Raw genomic sequence first — 20,704 nt, 5'->3', positions numbered from 1 at the left:
GGTGGGGAAAGGGGGGACGGGGAGGGAGGGGTGTGTGTGCGTGGGCGTGTGCCTCTGTGTGTGTCTGCGTGTGTGTGTGTGTGTATGTGTGTGCGCGTATGTGTGTACGCGCGCGCGTGGCCCCCGCCTGGCTCGCGCTGCTGCTCTTTGCAATATGTGGCTGCAGTTAATGCCGCCGCGCAGGGCAATGCAATACAGCACCATCCGCTGCCCCATTTAGGCACATATATGTCGTGTGCGTGTGTGCGCGCGTGCCACAACCACGGGCTTCACCTAGGACAAGTGAATGCCTGACGAGAGCCGGGGGAGGGAGGGAAGGACGCATCCTGCTCCTCCGGGCGGCTCGGGGAAGCTCCCTGCCCGCAGGATCGCTCCAGCCGCTTCCCGGCCACGGTTGGCGGGGGAGCGGGGGGAGGGGGAAGGAAAAGACACAAGCGAGAGTAGCTGAGACTTTGTGCCCCCGTCGGAGAGATGGTTGAGTCCTCGTCAAGGTTGCTGTGGTATCCCAGAAACACCATTCACTCCGAGCTGTGACCGCGCACCATCAACAGCAACAACTCCGCTGCGCCTGGCCAAGGAATAGGAATTAGGAGCTCTCCCGAATAATATGCAAGGGATCTGCAAAGGGGGAATCCGTGCAAAGGAATCCAGATTAGCAGACTTTTGGGAAAGGGGATGTACTAAATGCGGCCGGCTGGACTTCATCCTGGTGAAGAAAATGGGGATTAAAAGTGGATTTACATTTTGGAACCTCGTCTTTTTATTGCTGGTTTCGTGTGTGAAAGGTAGGGTGGTGCTGGAGGGGCTTGTTTTTCAGGGTCCTTTGCTAGCGGGCTGGGTGATGGGAGTGCTCGCCCTTTCGGGAGCCTTGGCCGAGGGGGCTTCGCGATGTGATCGAAGAAATGATCGGGATCGGGGGGGAAAGAAGGAGTTGATTTAGAGCTCGCTTCGGAGGTGGCAAATGCATTTGCTTGCCAGCCTTGGCGTTCAATGCAGCGGCTGAACTGGGGCTCAATAAATATTCTTGCAGTATGCTCGAGCGGGGACGTGAGTTGGTTCCTATAGACTCTAAGTAGTGTATATTCAAGCAGATCCCACAGGGTGACTTTTTAAGGCGTGTGCCAAGGGGATATTATGTCTAGGGGAGCGGGGAGGCGCACAAACCGATCTTCATGGGAATCTGTGTATCGATGCACTGGTCAGTTTAACCCCTTCTGGAAGGAAAGTTACTGGGGGGCTCGGTGTGCTGGTGCCTCGCGTTCAAAAAGCCTTGTCCACGCTCCTATGGTTGAATGTATGCAGGGGCTTTGGCTGTAGAAGAGATATGCTAAAAAAAATCAGCTTTCAAGGCAAGATATGCCATGGAGTGCCTTCCCCCCACACCTTGTTTTTGGTTTAAATGGATGGAGGGCAAAACGGAAAGTCTTTTAGTTGAGGGCAGGCGATCTTCAGTAAGTCTTTGGGTGCAGACAGGTATAGGAAATGGCATCAGGAGCAGAAACGTGCAGCTTCAATCGTGTGTACCTCGGATATTAGGCAGACATCACTAAATGGTGATACTCCACATCAAGTGCGCCTCCAATAAAGGGATCCATTCTGGGACTCGGAGCATCCTGCTCGCCATTCACTGCCCCCGGGAATAATCTCCCCTTGTTTGTGGGGAATGATGAATTTCTGATTCATCATCCCCGTGTCCCCCTTCCTCTCCATCCGCACACGCACACGCACTCTCCCCCGGAATGTCTCCGAGACATTATCGATCCCCTCCGAGTTTGGAGCCTGCCTCCCTCCCAGGCGTGCGGGGGGTTTCTTGCCTTCCCCAAACTGCAATCTGGCCGCGTGTGTTTGATGAAACAGTTTATTGTCGAGCTCTGCAGCTGGTTGTTCCCACACAGAAAGCAGCCCCATTTGCATTCCGTGGAAATGATAATTCATGTTTCCTAGGGGTGGTGTTGAAGGGCTTACCTCATCGCACGGTATCTTGCCACTATTGGGGATGCTCGGTGCCTTGCCTGGCATGTTAATGCCCGTCCTAATCACAGGGAGCCTTTTCGTGCTTTCTACATTGAAGCAAGCTGTTCCAGGCGCTTTGCCCAATTCTGCAACCGCTCTGAGCTTTGCTCTGAGATCAAGACCAAACCAGGGCATTTGGGACATTTTCTTTTCTTTTTTTCCCCCTCCTCCTTTTATTTATTTATTTATTTATTTTTGTTCTTTTTGGTTGAAAGCACGCCCATTAATAAACTCCCAGTGACGCGTTCCCATTTGCAAGTCATCAGTTTGTTGTCTGCAAAACGCACCGTCCTTCTCCACGTAGTGTGTAATGTATGATAGCAAGAGATTCTCGTTAATGGATGACACCGGGAGCTGCTTGGGAAACAGTTGCTTTGTGAATAGGAGTCGCGTGGAGGCAGCATCCTACAAAATTAAAGACACAGCCGGTTTTTTCCTCTGTAGTGACGACCACGGCTCGAGTATAAGTTTGCATCGCACCTGTTGAGAGGCAGATGGATACACTTGCCCTTGCAGGGAGGGGGGAAGACACGCCAGTTCCTTAATGCATTTGGGACGGAGTGTGTTTAGCAAAAAAAACAAAACCCTCAGTGAAAAGGATTAAAGCCACGAATGGGCAAATGAGCCCTTCTCTGCCCCCACCCCCACGCATGTTTCCCAAAAGATACTGTGAAGTAACACGGGTCAGGGAGAAGGCCCGACTGCCCCGGGTGACGACGACCGCAGTTTCCACACACCTCAGCCCATCTGGGTATCTGGCAGGTGTAACTCCGGGTCCTTAATCCGGATCCCTTTAGGCGGCCGGGTCGGGGAGGGCTGGCTGGTGCTCACTGCAACACTGCGTGGATTTCTGAGCATTGAGATGCAGGTCGCTTTACTTGCCGTGAATGAATGCATTTACCTTGATTTACATTCCTATTGTGTCAGCAAGGCTCTCTACTGCCGGAAGCCTTGGCAGGTGCAGCCCCTGCCTGTCTGCCCACTGAAGGCACTCCAGCTGTTGGGAGGAAGGTGGCTCCCGGCTCCGCGCATCTGCCAGGGCCCCATCCCCTTCCCAAGCCCTTCCCCTCCCACTGCCTGCCAGGCTGCGCCCCCTCTCCACTGCCCCCTGGCACCTACCTGGCCCCAGCCCCTTTCCCCGAGCCTGTTTTACCCTGGCCTCTCACGCACTTGTATCCCTGGCTCTCCTTCAGCTCCTGCCTTCAAGTTCCCTTAGCACCGAGCCTCCAAGGCCAGTCCTTGATCCCGCTTTTCAAGCCCCAGACTACCCGCGAGGGCTTATGTGCAAGTGCGGATTTTTATGTGTGCCGCCACCCCGCCGTATGTTATCTGTCTCCAAACTGCCCGTGCAGGCACTGATTTGCAGCTTGTCTGTCATCGTGCCGCAGGAGCAGTGGAGGGGCTCGTCTCCCAAACGCGGAGGGGGGAGATGATAATCCCAGGTATGTTCATACAGCTGGAAAAGGGGCTACAATAAGCAGGCCAAAGTGAGAGGAAATGCGCCTTCCCCCAGCGACAGCTTCCCCCTGCCCCCCGCCATCCCCGCCGGCTACATGCTCCCGGAGGGGGCCGAGCCCCGGACGGCACCGTTGCGAAGTGCGGGGACTTGCATTGCAGCAGCCCTTGCGGGACCCGGGCGGCCCAGCTGCCTGTCTGTGCTGGAGCCCGAGCGCTGTCTTCTTCCCTGGCAATTTGCACCCGCTCAGGATGTCCCCCCCCTTGCGCACTTCTAGGGATAGGGATAAATAAGGCATTATTGAGGCCAGAAACATGCAAAGGAATCCGTGCGGGACCGGAGCCAGCCCCTCCGCCCCGCTCCAGCCCAGCCAGGGCAGAAAGGCGGGGAAAGAAGCAGCAGGTCACTCTCCCCCCTCCGGCCCTTCAGCCGGGTTTGCCGCCCCTGCGCCCGGCGCCGCTCGGATGCAGCTTCCCCGGCTCAGGCGGCGCCTGGGCAAACAAGGGCTGAGAAGGGCGAGTGACTCGGGGCGAGCATCCTCCGTGCTAGGACACAGAGGCTTGGACAATGAAAGGGACCCCGAGTTTGCACCTGGGGAGAGGCGACAAGGCGTCTGCCGGCCCAGCCCTCTCCCCCTTCTACATGGCTGGGCTGGCTGCGCGTCCCCCCGCGGCAGCGCTTCCCCCGGACAGACGTTCGCCGCCGCCGCGGCCCCAGGCTCGACTCTGCGCGCGGCCACCGCGGCTTTCCCTCGGCAGCCCCCGGGCTCCGCAACTCTGCAGCCGGGCCTGGAAAGTTGAATACGCGGCCCCCGGCCCGCGCTGTGCTGTGCTGTGCGGGCAGGGCCGGGCCCGCTGCTCCTTGCCCGCAAAGGGCCGCGGGGAACGTGGCTGCGAAGCGAGAAGCAGAGCAGACGCCGTCTTTGCCTGCCCGCGCCCGGGCCCCGCCGCCCGAGGGCAGGGAAGGAAGGACTGGCCCCGAGGGAAGACGGTGGCTGCTTCAAGCTCTGGTGGGCTGCAGCTCCCTGTGACGAGCTTCAAGCCACCAAAGCTTGGCTCTCTTTTCTCTGAGCCCTGGCACAGTTCAATGGAAAGCTGGATAGACACTGGCTACGGAGCTGTTACAGATGCTCAAGCACTAACTTTCTAGCTGGTCGGGGTAGACATGTCCAACCCCTGACAATGGCTCGGTCTACATGCATTGCACCTCATCAGCTGGGTGATGTATGTCAGGTGTCAGGGATGTATGTGGTAGAGCTGTTGATCTGAGACAAAAAGAAATGCAAAAATCTAGAACTCCTGATTCCAAAATGATACCCTTTATTGGATCGACTGAGACATTGTACCCCGCAAAAAATCTGTTTCTGCAAGCTTTCGGGCTCATGAGCCTGAAAGCTTGCAGAAAAAGACACATATTTTTTGCAATTTCTCAGTATGTAAGGTCTAGCACTCTGCTACATGTTCCAATGAAGCTGGATAAAAACCAGCTAGAGAGTGCTTGATAACGGGTAATAACTCGATAGCTGCTTTGTATCCGGCTTTCATTTGAACATGTAGCAGGGCCCTATATATATCTACTTTGGTTAGTTTATCTGTTGTGCCTCCTACTTGACTCCAGATTAACTACATCTCTCAGGCAATGAATACTTCCCTGTTCTTGCCCAGCCCCATGCTATGCACAAACACCAACTCTCTCTTCCACCTGCCCATTTTTGCCCATGCTGCTGGCAGCAAAGAATCCAGTGTGCTGGAGGGGCCAGCAAGAGATGAGTTATCCTTCAACCCATCTGGCAGTGCCTGACACCTGGAAGCATGTGCCCACTTTACTCAGAAATTGAAGGGTGATTTTATAACCCTCCTTCTTTCAGAAACATAGAGAAAAAAGCCAGACAGGCTTTGTCCCGATGTTGCTTTACTAATGTTTCTTATGCATGATACACACATGCTTACAGTATGTATACCCACATGCATTGCACACAGCGAGGCGCATATGGCTGGTTACATCTGTGGGCATAGGCATTGCATAATATAAGGGGTTACCAGCATATGCTTGGGATGGCCTAAACCTGTGGTGGCCAACCTTTTTGGCAGGCCACCCTTCTCCAGGTAGCTTTTGATCCCTGACCCTTAGGCTGCATCCACGTGAGTGCTGACAGTTGTTTCCCCTGGGACAAGAAGCAGCAGCACACCTCTGGCATAGTAGGCGCGCTGGGTGGGGTATAGGAGGCTGGAGCCAGCATAGTTGCTGGCCCCAGCAGGCTTACCTGGGGCCCTGGTGGCCTCCAGGGCTGCAGCAGCAGCAGCAATCCTGTCATTCAGGCTCCAGTTTTGGGCGGCATGTATTGCCCCCACCTGGGCCGCTCCTTTTTTTTTTTTTTGCACATTTTTTTGGATCCTGAGATCTCCTGGGGTCAACCCCTACCCCCCACCCGGTGCTGCAATGCTACCTTGCAGCATGGAGAACAGCTGAATGTGCAGTATGTGGTGCTGCAGACGAATGTGAGGTTCCATAAGGGGTCTCCAGCCTCCAGTCAGCTGGAGTGCTGGGAAGCCAGATACTGCTGTGCAAGATGTCAGGTGTTACCAGCAAGAGCCAAGTAAATCCTTCCCTGGACTTGCCATGGCAGCTGAATTCAGGGCTTTGGATCCTCACTTCTCAAATAAAACCACAGTGATTGCAGGCCCAAAGAAGGTTTAACCTTTCTTTTGGTAGTGGTACTTCCCCTGAAGCACTGCAAGATCAGATGCATTTTACAGGCCTGATGGATGATGTTTGTTCCCTTGGGCACTAGAATGTAGGCAGGGAGGGCTCGAGTCTGATCTTGCAGAGCAGAGGCAGGACAGTGCTTCAGTGGAAGTGCCACTACCAAAAGAAAGGTTAAACCTTCTTTGGGCCTGCAATCACTGTGGTTTTATATGAGAAGTGAGGATCCAAAGCCCTGAATTCAGCAGCCATGGCAAGTCCAGGGAAGGATTAACTTGGCTCTTGCTGGTAACACCTGACAACTTGCACAGCAGTATCTGGCTTCCCTGCACTCCAGCTGGCTGGAGGCTGGAGACCCCTTGCCTCCACTCTGGCACTTCACTGTCCAGAGCACCTGGGGCTCACATGCCACACACAACAGTTGCCTGTGCTACCCCTGAGCTATGCTATTCGAAAATGGCTCAGGGGTTATGTAGGTCAACCCAAGGGGATGGAGATAAATGGTTCACCTATGGTCATTCATTGTGGATATGTGTGTCAAATCTGTTGAAGGCTGGGAAGAAACCCAACATTAATTTAGGAACATTTTAGACAGTTCTGAAACACTGTATCTAAATTATTTATTATCATTTGTATGAGAGTAACATGTTGAAGGGAATTTGGGAGGGAACTGAAAGAGGTTAATGAGCTAATCCTCCTTTCTTTCATCTATCCTCTTGTAAAACCAAGACTTGGCTACCCTGTATCTAATTAGCAGAGGTGTTGATCATTTGTAACTCCAGCTGGCTTCCCTGAGAGTTAGAACTAGTTAGCACCTCTGAAAACCAGACCTGGCAACTTCCACTGTATGATGCTGAGAGAAAGAGAAAAGAAATATAAATCATCACATCCAAATGCCTAAAAAATGACTTCCACCTATCTGTAAAATGTTGAACTTCCCTTGTGGGAATAGTAACAAGTACTGTGTTGCTATGTAGAATTCTGGGAATCTTCCCTTTGCAGTGATTGTGAAGTCTTGAACTCAATTTCTCTGTGATGGAGGACTGAATATTGTTCACTGTATGAGCCTGGCCATGGAGCTTTGGAGAAAGAAGAAAAACAACAAAAAAGTTCATATTAAGTGACAGTAGGAAATGTTTGTAGAAACACCTCTGCAATTTCTGCCATTTCCTAAATCAAAACATGCCTATTCTTCCTCTGGGGGAAAAAAAAAGAGTAAAGAGCAGATTAGAAAGCATAAGGCAAGTAAAGTGGTCCAAGGTGCAATTTTTTCCAGTGGCTCTATACATTTTAGATAATATCTCCATCTTGACAGCTCACTACCATAGTTGTAAGAACGATATCAAGATAGGACGCCAGAGGCATATAATACAGCAGAAGCATAACAAGCCAATACATTATACGGCTTTGTAATAAATATTTTTATTTCATGCTTATAACTATCTTTTTCCCACTAACCTATTTCTTTAGGATTTATTTTATTGTTACAGACCTTTCACAAGACTCACAGATGCAGAGAAGCTGTTAGCTGTCTTAGTCTGTGTGGAGAAACTGCATGTCATCATCATGGATGAGGAAATATTACTCTGCCTGAATTTTTTTAATGGCATTTACATAAACAGAAGGCAGGTTAGATTTGCACCTTACAGACTGGCTGTAGACTAAGTAAACCAGAGATGCATAAGCTTTTGTAAACTGAAGTATGTTGGTCTGGGTGTGTGACATGGTATAAACTGGGTGCAGATGGATTTGCTGACACACATCATTCTTCCTCCAGCTGCAGAGGTGTTTGACAGAAAAGAACATAGATGCTTTTGTTGCATTACCCTTAGAATGGAGCCCTCGTAATTTTGGGGGAAATCATATCAAGGAGAGCCACTAGTACTGATCTCAAAGACTGGGATGGTGGGAGTTCAAAACCAGAGGGGTGTAGGACTTCTATGAAGATGGATTTAGCTTCTCATGGATTATACAGGATATGCTACATTTATAATATAATGTGGTATAATTCTGTTATTTCATAAAACAGGGTAGACATTTAAACAGCAAGCTAATCAACTATAGGTACAATTTATCTAGGAACATGATGGGCTCTCCATCATTTTAAACCTTTAATTCAATACTGAATAATTTCACTGTTGCTGAAACGTGATTTTGATATAGAAACTACTCAGTGAGGTTCGGTTGTCTCTGTTATATAGATAATCAAAATGCTTCCTTCTGGACTTATATTCTATTATTTGTATATGCATATAAGCAGTCACCATGTGTTACCATTTTCATAGCCAACTGTATATTTTAGCACCTGAAAAAGGAAAAAAACACAAAATACTATATTCACTTGATTTACCTTCTTGAATCCTTTTTATTTGGAAATTATGTATGTAGACAAACATGCATGCCTGATCATGAAACCCTGGAACCACACATTTATAAGTTCTCCTGTTTGACTGTGTGGACATGTCTACATGAGACACTTTACTGCACAGCAGACTAATTTGTGGCGCAGTAAATCGTCACTGTCTAAACGCGCATGGTAATTACAGTACAGTATACTAATTTACTGCACTGCCAGATAGTTCCATCAGATACAAGTGGTATCTGGCAGTGCAGTAAATTACTGCACTTAAACACACGTGTAGACAGTGATTAGTCAGAATGAATTTATTCCGACTGAAGTTGAGCTGAAATACATTCAGTCACATTAATTGCATAAATTCTTTTATGTTGAAATTCAATGGACTGCATTGTTAGGCAAGAGGTGTAGCTAGAAATTTGAAATGTACACACTTACTAACCAGCCCATTATCTCCATGCTTATACTATATTCATAATCTTCCGAGGGAGGTGCACTGCTATGGTAAATATTTCACTAATAAAATGAGAGTGCAAGTAGTGATATCTAGCAGTGGCAGACAAAAAGGCCTGATGAGCAATAACACATCACAGTTTCTAAAGAAAATATTGTTTGTAGCACCCCATGAATTAATTGGCAAAATTGCCCATTCTCATGGATTTAGGAATACTTTTTTTAATCCAGTTTTCTCTCAAATGTTTTTTAAGTGAGTGAAAACTATTTACCATTTCAACTATAAAATCTTTTGTGCTATTTTTTTTATCTTGAACTATTACATCATTCTTCTGTAATTTTTTAAAGATGTGATATATACTGTCTATGAGGCAGCTGCATTTCAGTGGTAGGTGAAACAATCTGGATTTACTTCTTATGTTTCTCATAGTACTGTTGTGAAGCTTAATCCTTATTTGCAAGTATACTTTCAAATCCTCAGATGAAAGTACTATCATCTTCCTTGTTCACAACAGCCTATTCAGATAGTGCCTCTAGCATACAAGAAATTTTCTTGTCTTTACTAGGTTATTCTGGCTAGGAAAGAATGCTGGATATTCAGAAAGTCCGTGTCCTGCCACATTTAATTCTCTTGTTACCCCATGGTTTTTATTTATAGTTTTATATGTGGCTTGCTTAAAATCAAAATCTATTAACAAATCGTGATCAAAAGTTATGTTTTGTTTATGTACAGCACCTTTGATCTAACAGGGTATGACATGTATAAAGTAGGATGTAAGATAACCTATTCCTACTCCACCGAAGTCAATATTAGAACTCCCATCACCTTCAAATGGGAACAGGAATAGAAACTTAGTGAACAGATTTTCTTTTGCTTATAGTCAGAATAGTTCTTCAGTTGAAGTTTTCTGCATAGACATTTCCTTTGCCTATGAAAATAAATTATGAGAGAGACCATACAGTTTGTAAGACATTACAGATTTCAATAGAAGTGCCCTTTGGAAAACTTGCTTTTCATTATAGACTTCGACATTTCTAAAATAAATTGGTCATGGTTCTGGTTGAAGAAAATAAATGAGATATTCTGAATACAGTTAGGAACAGTTCTAACAGTTGTAGAATAACAGAAGTTGTTCTGTTTCTTTTTATCAAATTGCCAAACATGTCAACCTTGTTAAGATCAATGTACTAGGTTTAATGTAAATGGCAACAGATTAACAAAATGTTTTCTTCTTTTATAAGACAGCAGAGTGTCTGTGCTATTTGTCAAATATCTAGAATTCTTGCCAAGGTATAAATCAGTTTTAATATTTTGTTGATTTAATAAAACTTTCTATATCTAATAGTGATCTGCTGGTTGGTGGAAAGGAACTTGGACTCTTATAGTTTCAGGGTAGATTACTTCCAACTTTAATTACATGAAAGGGATTCATTTTACTTAAAATATTTATAAATGTGCTAGTAAATTTTGAAAAATAAAATTAAACTAACCCCCAAAATTAATTAAAATATTGTTTGTATTTTTTTTTTATTCTAGTCATTGTCTGCTAAAATATTTTTGTTACATTTGCCTTAATAGGAAAAAAACCTTAGCATCTACAAACATGTCACATTCTGTTTTTTACAAGAGTAGAAATAAATTGAAAAAACAAATGTCCAGATTTTGACCTTTGAAAACCCTATGTAGTTAACTGAAAGGGGCAGGACAGAAGCAAAAAATAATAAAATAGGCCACAGAAACCTTTTACAACTGAAACAATCAACTCTACTAAATGATGTCCATTCATTTTTGTGGATCTTCATGTCCGTATGTTACCATTTGGGGAAAGAAAGAATGTCTATATCTATCAAACATGGTCAACATTTAATCCATGCTTATGCTCATATATTTATTCACCCATAAACATTTCTATGCTAACCATTAGCCTCATTCTAAAGTCCATTCAACAAGATTTCCTATTCAGTTCTTTGCCAAATATAATCCACCTTAGTCACTCCTATTGACTTCTACAGTGCTGCTTGCATGGCTTAAGAATTTTAATGAGCATTATAGAAGGAATAAATACATTTGGTTATATTTAACTGAATTAGCAAGGTCAAAACAATGTCTCTAACATCTGACAATGTAATGACCACACACACACACACACACACACACAGAGAGAGAGAGAGAGAGAGAACTTGAAACAACATGCAATAAGTTTCACTTATCTTGGAACTTTGACCATCTTAATTGCATTTGTTCCAATAATCACTTTGTCCCAGGACTACTTCTAACATTTCAAAGGTCTTAGCACCTTTAACATGCTGACAAAACCATAAACACAAAATCTGCTAAAGTTCAAACTTCCTTTTTTGTTCGTCTGAGATTTATAACAAATCCTCAGTCTGAGAAAGAAAAGCCCACTGCATGGCCACTGAGGAAGTGAACCACATGCTCAGATTATTTATTGCTGCGATTTTTGAATAAAAGAGGAAAAATCTTTTTTCTGCTCTTCTCCCCAGTGCCTCCCAGCCATGTTCTTGTCCAATACCCCAGCCACATCCACTCAGTGCACATGCTTTGAATATCTGTTTCTAACATCTGTTTGTTTCTCCCATTCCCTGAAGAATGCAATTTCATGCTCCTTGCACAACCTACTTTGCGTTTAGCTTCAGAGGTTTTGCCAGCAATGGTACAATGTCATGCCCTTACTCTTTACTTCAGTCTTTGCAGCTCCTTTCTGGCAAAAAGGACATCCCTCTAACATTTAGAAGGATATCACTTTTGAAGGCCTTAATAGAACATGGAAAGACCTGGTATCCCAAATGTTGGCCTTATCCTACTCATATCAGCCATATACTCCCACATTAGTGGAGCATGTGAATCCTAGTTTGTTTTTCAGTGATGGGATTTTCAACTTAACTCCTGCAGTGGCCTCAAGAAGGTTTAATTTTCAATTCTGCAGGGAATGAGAGAAACAAACAGATGTTAGAAACAGATATTCAAAGCATGTGCACTGAGTGGATGTGGCTGGGGTATTGGACAAGAACATGGCTGGGAGGCACTGGGGAGAAGAGCAGACAAAGATTTTCCCTCTTTTATTAAGAAATCACAGCAATAAATAATCTGAGCACGTGGTTCACTTCCTCAGTGGCAATATAGTGGGTTTTTCTTTCTCAAATTGAGGATCTGTTATATATCTCAGACCAACAATAAAGGAAGTTTGTACATTAGCAGATTTTTGTGTATGTGGTTTTGTAAGGATTTTGAAAAGGGAAGAAGCTGACTGCATAATCTGCAGCAGCAGCATCCCCACTGCTTTTTTGCAGAGAGGAGGCAAGTGTCAATGGAGCTTTCACATCCTCTTCAGCAAAGAAGACAGCAAAATTCCTACAGGAAAAAAAAAAAGAAAAGACAAACAAACATAAAACAAAAATGAGTTTGCTTTCAGGAGTAATGAAGAGAAAGTTATGGGGCTAATTTAAAAAAAAAGGAAAAAGATAAAGCATGACTGAATCAGCGATTTCCATTCATATCAATTCAAAATTATTTTCTTACTATAGTTTTTACTCTAGACACTGGACTTTACATTCATATGCTCCTATGTGTACAAGTGGATGCCAAGGGCCTGATTTTATTTTACCTATTAGACATGCAAGTAGACCTAGACACCTCAGTGTAATTCTATTCCTCTGTATGCGAGTCCCTGAAAAGCAGTTAGTACAAAAGATAGGCAGATCCACTTACTCCTCATTCTTTTTCTATGGCTCAATCTTAAGGATAAGACAGTGGTGTTTTGCAAAAATAGCTGCATTAATGGCTTTTCAGAAACTCAAAAACACAATCTCACTTAGACACCATGTTTGGTCCTGAGGTTGCAATCACCAGTACTCACAAGGCACATCCCCACAAGCGTGCACATGCAGGGCACACATTTCCCATGAGTTCTCTGGGCACTCCCCTGCATGTGCACTCCAGTGCATGGCAAAGGGACCTAGGTAGGGTAAGGGAGGCTGAGGCATGCTGGCCTCAGCAGCTTTGTCTGAGGTGCTGAGGGACTCCTGGGGCAGCAGTGCCACTGAGCTGGCTGCTCAGAGCCTGGCCGGCAGCTAAAGTGTTGCTCTGGCTAGTCAGGCTCCAGTTTCTGGAGGCGCATGATGCTGCCATATGCACTGCACCAATTTTTTTAGCAGTGGGTGGAACTGCATATACTCCAGGGTGCAGGGCTTGACACTGGGATCTCCCAGTGTCAAGAAAACCCCATCCACACTGCAAATTAGCAGCACAGTGCATGGGTGCACATGCATTGCATGCAGTTTGTGGTGTCTCAAATCACTTTGAGCCACTCCCAACCACATGTGCACACTTGTGGGGACATGCCCTCAGGGTTCAATATACCCAGCTACACTCCAGCCCCGTCATTCTCTGTCACTCCGCTATCTCTAGGGACCTGGAGTTTCTAGGGTAGCGCATCTCCAGCCCTTACATCCCCTAACTCTCTCATATATCCTTGACATCAGTAGAAATCTTTCTTTTGATTTCAGTTTGTTTTGAATCAAGCTTATAGCATTTTCTTAGCTCCTAAACTCTGTTCTCATGCTTCCACTGATCTCAACAGACCATGTATCCTTATAGCCCTCCAATCAACTTCTATGAATCACCATTCTCATTTTTCCCATTCTGGCAGTCTCCATGCTTTGACTCCTCTTCCCAAACACATAGTAACTGATTAAAATTTATTGGGACCCTGGGCAAACAGAAAATTGGAGACCCCCCCACCAGGTGAAGACAGGTTCCCTCTGCACCTGCCTGGCGGCTGCATCTGGGCCCGCCTGGCCTCCTTGGTGCATCTAGGGTGAGCCAGGGGGCATGAGTGCCACTGAGGTGAAGGTGGCCCTGGCCCCTCAGTGCCATGGGACAGGCTGGGGCCAGGGTTGCAGTTGGCTTTGGAGGGGCACGAGCTCTGCCCACCTGCCCATCCTGCCCACCAGCCCCTCCACTGGCCCAGGTAGGGTGGGGCTATCCCATCCTGTCCCAGGGACCCTGGTGCCAGTGGCCACCCACAGATGGCAGGAAGCGGAAGCAGGAGCAGGGCAGCCCATGGGGTCTTCTCACAGCACATAGACCCGGGAAGTCACTGTCACCTGCAGGAAGCCCTCCATTTGACCCTAGCCTCTGGTCCTGGCCCGGCCAAAGGGGAGGGGGTGCACAGTACCCACCCCAGCTGCCCGCAACCAGGATACCCACCTAGGCTGTGCTGCCCCTGGGCCCAGGCCCAGGCAGACCCATGCATTAATCTGCCCCTGCAAATGCAGGCTTGCTTCCTATCAGGAAATATTATGGAACTTAGGAGGTCTGAAGGAAGTAAGGCTTGAGGTAGAATTTAGAACATTTTTCTCAGTCTGTACATCCTTTCAAAGTTTTTACATTGCTAGTAGTTCATGCCAACTGACCGAGGAATCGAATCTCCCAAAAATCTACAGTCATTGGATGCACCTATTATGGCTTGCAGCAATATCTGTAAACTTTAGAAGGTATGTTGGAAGATTGATCAGGTATTAAGGTCAGGAATCAAGACTTGGGGATGTGTTGCGAACTGAAGAAAATGGAATAACTCGTATACATGGTTCTAGGTTTCAATTCCCAGTCTTCTAGTAACATAGGGTACCTTTACATGAATGCAGAGGCTGCTCTGATGCACTGTAATTACAAAGCATTGGAGCAGACTTGATTAATCAAGTCTGCTGGCGTGTGGTAATTACCGCACTCCAGCAGCCTCCCGTGTCTCATGTATCAGCACCCCCGCACTTGAAAATGGCAGTGGGGGCATTTGAACTAAAGCTTATTGAATGAGCTTTAGTTCAAATGCCTCCACCACCATTTTCAAGTGCAGGGATGCTGATACATGAGACACTGCAGCACTTTAATTAGAGAAGCTCTTGGAGCTGCTTTAATTAGAGAGCTGCCCCCTCCCCACCTGCAGAGCATGGTAAAAGTGCCCACAGATTTTAGCTGTTATTTAGGTTTTTTCCTTCTCAGACTCCCCTTTTGTACAATGCATGTCTTCTTTAAATAAAAAAAAGTCCCCAAATAAATACATTTTCAACTCACAATTTCCATCACAGTTAACTCCACTGATAACATGAATGTAAAATCCTTACTTATGAGAAAGAAAAGAAAGCATTTGACAGTCAGTCCATTACTTTTTACATATTTGTTAGTATGATGAACTGGCAATGTGAGATGCCTCCTGTGTGATACTCTGGGGGTTAATGCTTTAATGCTAAATGAGATTCTATGTGCTGCATCCTGAAACTTCTTATTCATATAAATAATATCACTTAAAGTAAATGGTATTGTTGTTTGTCATTCAAATTCAAAGATGGCCATGTCATCACTGGTTGGTTTGTTTTGTGTGAACAAGTAAATGGCTGATTAGGCCAATTTGTGCTTTGAATTGTCTATGGCACACTGAGCAAGAGATGCCATTTTGGGCTGCTTGATCAATAGCGGGCATGCTGCTGTTGCAAGATTTATGCCTTTTGTGCTTCTGCTGTGCCTCAGCAGTTCATCTCTGCTCATAGGTGGTAGCTCCAGTATGGATGAGGCTTTGCCAGGTGGAATGATCATGAGCAAGATCTTCCCAAGACTTTGGGTCAATGTTAAAATGTTTCAAGGACGACTTGAGGGAGTCCTTGAAGCATGTCTTCTGGCTTCCAACATGACTAAGGAAGGGAAGTTATTCATAAATATTGCTCATACTACTGTACCTCTATGAAGATGGGGGAAAATAGGAACAGCAGAAAAAAAATTACAGAAAACATATTAAGGTCAGATTTGTAGAATTTCTGCTGCATGTTTGTTCCAGGTTGTGAACATCATCGAATAGGCAGAGATACAGGTTGTAACCATATTGGTCTACAGGCAAAAGGAATCAGAACTCTTGGTAGAACAGGCAGGACATTACATCTGTAAACTCTGTGGAGCTTGGTCCCAAACCTGATCCCTACATGCTGCTAATCTGTCTTCTAACTTTCAATTTGACATTTGCTTAAATGATGAAAAAATATCACTAAAGAGTGTATGTTATGGAAATGCTGACAGACCCACACTGTTTTGCTCAATACCTCTTTATCTATCTTTCAAAATGGAGTAATATATATATATATATTCTTGGAGAGAAGGGAGAAACACATGCAAGTTAGCTCTACAGAGTACTAGCCTACTGTTTTGACCATTGGCCTCTTTGTTCAAACACTAGTTTCTATGGAGTTTTAAACTAAAAACAGTGGGGTGTCAAAGGCATCACTGAGGGCATAATTTGCTTAGCACAACCTCTGCTGGTGTTTCTGATGCACAAGATAGCATGAAACAGACTTGGATGCTAGAATTCAGGATGATTTGATATTAGGAAAAAAACATTTTACTTAAGCAAATTCAATATGAAAGTTAATGGGATCACACTGCACATGGAAGCATTCTTTTACAAAAGTACTTTTCAGAGTACAACTTTAATGACTTTTGAGAGCTGACTTTTCTTCATTCCCAGAAGCTCTGCTTTTGCATTATTAAATCTATGCATGTCACCCTATAGGTGAGTATTTACTAGTCAAACTGATTTGGGTATTTTTAGTTTATCTGCATCTACTGTGTTTTGACTGCACATGCACAAGTCTTGCCTACTTGTACTGTTTGTTTTGTACCATATTTTCTTGTATCTTTAATGAATAAAGATCTTGGGGTGAGGATTCAATTCATTATCTGACACACTTGGATGCCTTTGCATTTCTTGGGGTACTGTATTATAATTTTTTCATGATTACCTGTCTCATCAATAGCTTTCAGCTTAAATCAACTGAATCCCCATGTCTTCCAAGCTCATTGTATTTTTTTTTTCTTCTGAATTATTACTGGTCTTTTTATGATATGTTGTGCAGAGTCAAAATCCATTTCTTTTCAAAACATACTATCACTTACTAGGAATAAAATTCAATACAGAAAATGTATTTAATTATAAGAATAGTCATACAATCTCAGTCCTATTGGAATAGTTCTTGCAGTAGAATATTTAAGTTTTATTCTGACTGAAATCACTAGGATTTTTGTCATTATTTCTTGGGAGTAAAAAGCATCCTTGGTGAAACATCCTTTTTGGTTGTGGGAAAACTTCATATAGTCTTTATGTTATATAAGTGAGGGCTAAATAACTTTTCATATATAGGACTAGCTCAAAAGACATGGAAATCTATACGAACTGTATCATGAAGGTTCTAAAAATCTCACTCAAGACTATATAATTATTATAAAATGATTTAATTACTTCTAAATCAATGGACTACAACAACACATGACACTATCTAGACTTTTCCAGGATCTGTTTTAGTTCAGGTTCTCATACTGTGCTTCTCATGATGGTATCTGAGGGGGTCCTAATAAAAAAGAAAATTCTAAAATCTGTAAATAAGTTGCTTTATTGTACAGTTACTGATTGCTGTTTCAAGGTATCATTCAGTTGTAGAGAAAAGTAGTTAGCTGTGTTATTCTGAAGTCAGGAAGAAGACAGGATAGCTATGTGTTGTATAAACTAAAGGTGCCACCACAGCAAGTTAATTATTTTAAGCTGTAAAATAGTAGACTGGGATTGGTATGTACAGCTGTTCACTGGTGCCGGGAGCCTCATGGGGAATTTGGTGCAAGTAACTTGGGTGGCAGAGAAGGGTGGGCTGGACTCGGGGGTGGGTAGTGAATTTGGTGGGGGAGGTACCAACTAGGTCCTGTGAGGGTTTTGCAGGATTGGAGTGGGGCTGGCAGTCTGTGGAAGGAAAAGGGGAGGCAGGGAGGGGGGGGTGTGGATCCATGGGAAGTAGGGGCTGTCCATCCAGGGATGGGGGCATTGCATGGGTAAAAATAGCCTGGTCAGGGTTGGGGAGTTAGGAAGAGCATAGTCCTGGGGCCAGAGCAAGCTGCTGAATATGTGTAGGGGTTCAATACATCTGGTGAGCCCATTTCCGATCTAGGTTAATTCACCTACTCAGGTGAGCTTAGATCAGGCCCACCATTTTTTGCCCGATTCAACCCCCCCTAACAGATAGGCATTTAGATTAACCTAACCATAGCTAGGTTGATCTAAATGTCACTTATGTACATACTCTAACTAAACAAGATACATTGAGGGTACAAGCTTTCTTACAGCATCTAATGAAGTGAGCTTCAGCTCAGGAATACTTGTGCTATATATCCATATGTATATCTTATTTAGTTAGATTATAAGGTGCATATCTTCCCTGCCTTCTACATTCATTTGTAGACCTGGGGAATTTTAAAATCATTACAACATCTGAAATGCAGTTGAGATATAAACTATTAAACCTAAAACAATTAATCAACTTTGTATCAACTGATTGCATTTTTTTTACTGTGACTTGTTCTAGAAGTTGGCAGAAAAATATGAGAAACCCTGAAAGTTTAAATTTTCTGGCTGATCTCTAAATCGAAAACAGCTGAACAGATTTAAATATTTTGTGTAAACAAATTTGCATCCAGGCTGCTAATCTGTGTGCCAGCTTTCAGTTTGACATTTTCTGAAATGATGGAAAAATGCTAAGCCCTTAATGCTAAATGGAGTTTATAATGGAAATGCTGACAGACCCATAATTACCTGTATTGTGGTTCTGCTGAATGCCTCTTTATCTATGTAATCTTCCACAATGGAGTTAAATATATAAATCCCTGATGCGGGAGGGAGGGGTGGAAGGAATTTTATGTTGGACATGTTAGAGGATATAGTAATGCCATATACTTTTTCTAGTCCTCTACCTATGCAGAATACTATGATAGAAATCTATTTGAAAAGAGGTGCAGCCTGTTTTGTAGAATTGTGAAAGCAGCCAGGGTGATCTCAAAGGTTTGACTCATCCTTTATTCTTTTTTAACATCCAGAATAACATTATATCAAGGTACTGAGGATTAGCCCAAGTTTTTATGTTTATTGTTACATCCAGGAGCTACAGAAAGAGATATTTATAATTTGACATCTCTTTTAATCAGTAGTGGCCATTTGGGCTAAAACCTTCCATGGGCGTGATATATGTGGGACACTTAATCAAAACTATTACCCATTTACAGGAATGAGATATATATATATATATATATATATATATATATATATATTATCTCCCTCATTTAGCTCTAGTGCTTCCCAACTTGAAAGCAGGAACTTAAGTTTGATGGAAAATGCCATTTTTCCAGTATATAGGATGTGCCTTTTAAGAGCTTGTTTAAAACCTGGCTAAATTATAAACTTCTGAAGAAAAAAAACAGTTCATTTTCTCAGTGCAGGGTAGTTACAATTTAAGATTCCATTAACAGGCTACTCCTGTGGGTTGACTAGCATGTACAGGTGCCATTTCCACAGAATAATTGATCATGCTCCTACCTAAAGCTTCACAGCTGAGCAGAAACTACCCTCTAATTGCTCCTTCTAGTTGCTTCTCCTTGCTAAGACCAGGAATATTGTCACTTTCCAGAGTCTCTATTGCTTTTCCCTGGATAGCTTGAAAGAAGGAGAAAGAAGTATCCTGATTTGAATACAGAATGGTGAGCATCTGGGGAAGAGCAGACTGGAGCAAGAGCTAGGTTTGTAGTGGAGAGGAGGGGACAGGACAGGATGTGGGTATGCAGGGCCAGGTTTGGTTTGGGGCAGGAGCCCTCAGCCTTAGAGAGAGTTGAAGAATCTTGTGTAGAAATCTAGGTTTTGAAAGGATGTCTCATCTTTGGTATCAACAAATGTCCATGAAACCTGCTACCTAATGTGTTATCTCCTCCTAGTGCCTGGTCTCTATCAAGAAAAACAGCCTGCCACTTCTTTTAATTACTCTGTTAGCTCCAAGAGCAGAAGTCTATATTGTGCATTTGAAGGTGTCAGTGTTTTTTGAACCCTCATAGTGGACTGTTAGATAGAATAAAAGCAAACAGATTCTGTTTTGAAAAAAAAAAACCAGGAAATTGAGTTAAAAAAATAGAATATTTTAATAATATTTCAATAAACTTCTCCTGCAAAAAATGTTTTGTATTTATGTAGCTACCTTGATTTGATTGGAAAAAAATTCTCAGGAAAATGAGAGCCTGACTTTATAGCCTCATTATTATTCTAACCCAGTGCTCAAACCATTGGGCAATAGACTGAGCCTTTTCTTTCCCTCCTTTTCAGAGTGGAATAAAAACAAATTTCAAGCCTTTAAATGTGTGATGAAACAGAATTATTGTTGTTCTAGTCAGCCTTCAGAATATTTAATTTTTAAAGACTGTTTACAGCTGCAAAGTCAAGCACCAAATCAACATTACATCAGTTTGGTTCTCCTTGTGCATGTGAATTCTGATATGACTGCGTAGCGTTCTTCCTTTTTCGGTGCTCAAGATTGACCTGGTCTCACAAAGAGTGGGTTTGTGTAGGGAGGAAGTCTGTTGCATATAGGATTCCAGCCTTGTTGCAGAAGTTGAAAGGCATTTTGTAAATGAGGAGTGGGACCCAGGTGAGACAAAGATAGTACCATATTTTACAATGTACAAGTCGATACAGTGTATGAGTCAACCCCATATTTGTGATCAAAAAAGTTAGTATTTTGGTAGTCTTGTGTATAAGTCAACCTCGCTGCTGCAGCCACAGCCGGATGGGCAGCAGTGGAGTTCAGCATGTGGGGCTGAGAGTGGCTTTTTTCCCCGGAGGACCACACCCCGCCGC

At 44.1% G+C, this 20,704-nt stretch overlaps 1 protein-coding gene across 3 annotated transcripts in view; it reads left to right on the top strand.

Moving 5' to 3' along the window:
• The first annotated feature begins 607 nt into the window (after positions 1-607).
• Positions 608-20,704, top strand: part of CSMD3 (CUB and Sushi multiple domains 3) — a 1,313,655-nt gene continuing 1,293,558 nt past the window's right edge. For all 3 annotated transcript variants that reach the window (XM_025197227.1, XM_006018073.3, XM_006018072.3), the window contains exon 1: positions 608-785. In XM_025197227.1, the coding sequence (XP_025053012.1) occupies positions 608-785 (178 nt within the window). The remainder of the gene's footprint in view (positions 786-20,704) is intronic.

Source organism: Alligator sinensis, unplaced genomic scaffold, assembly GCF_000455745.1.
Source record: "Alligator sinensis unplaced genomic scaffold, ASM45574v1 scaffold112_1, whole genome shotgun sequence".
Classification (NCBI taxonomy): domain Eukaryota; kingdom Metazoa; phylum Chordata; order Crocodylia; family Alligatoridae; genus Alligator; species Alligator sinensis.
Note: the sequence above shows the minus strand (reverse complement) of the source record. Positions and strands in the feature narration are given on the sequence as shown.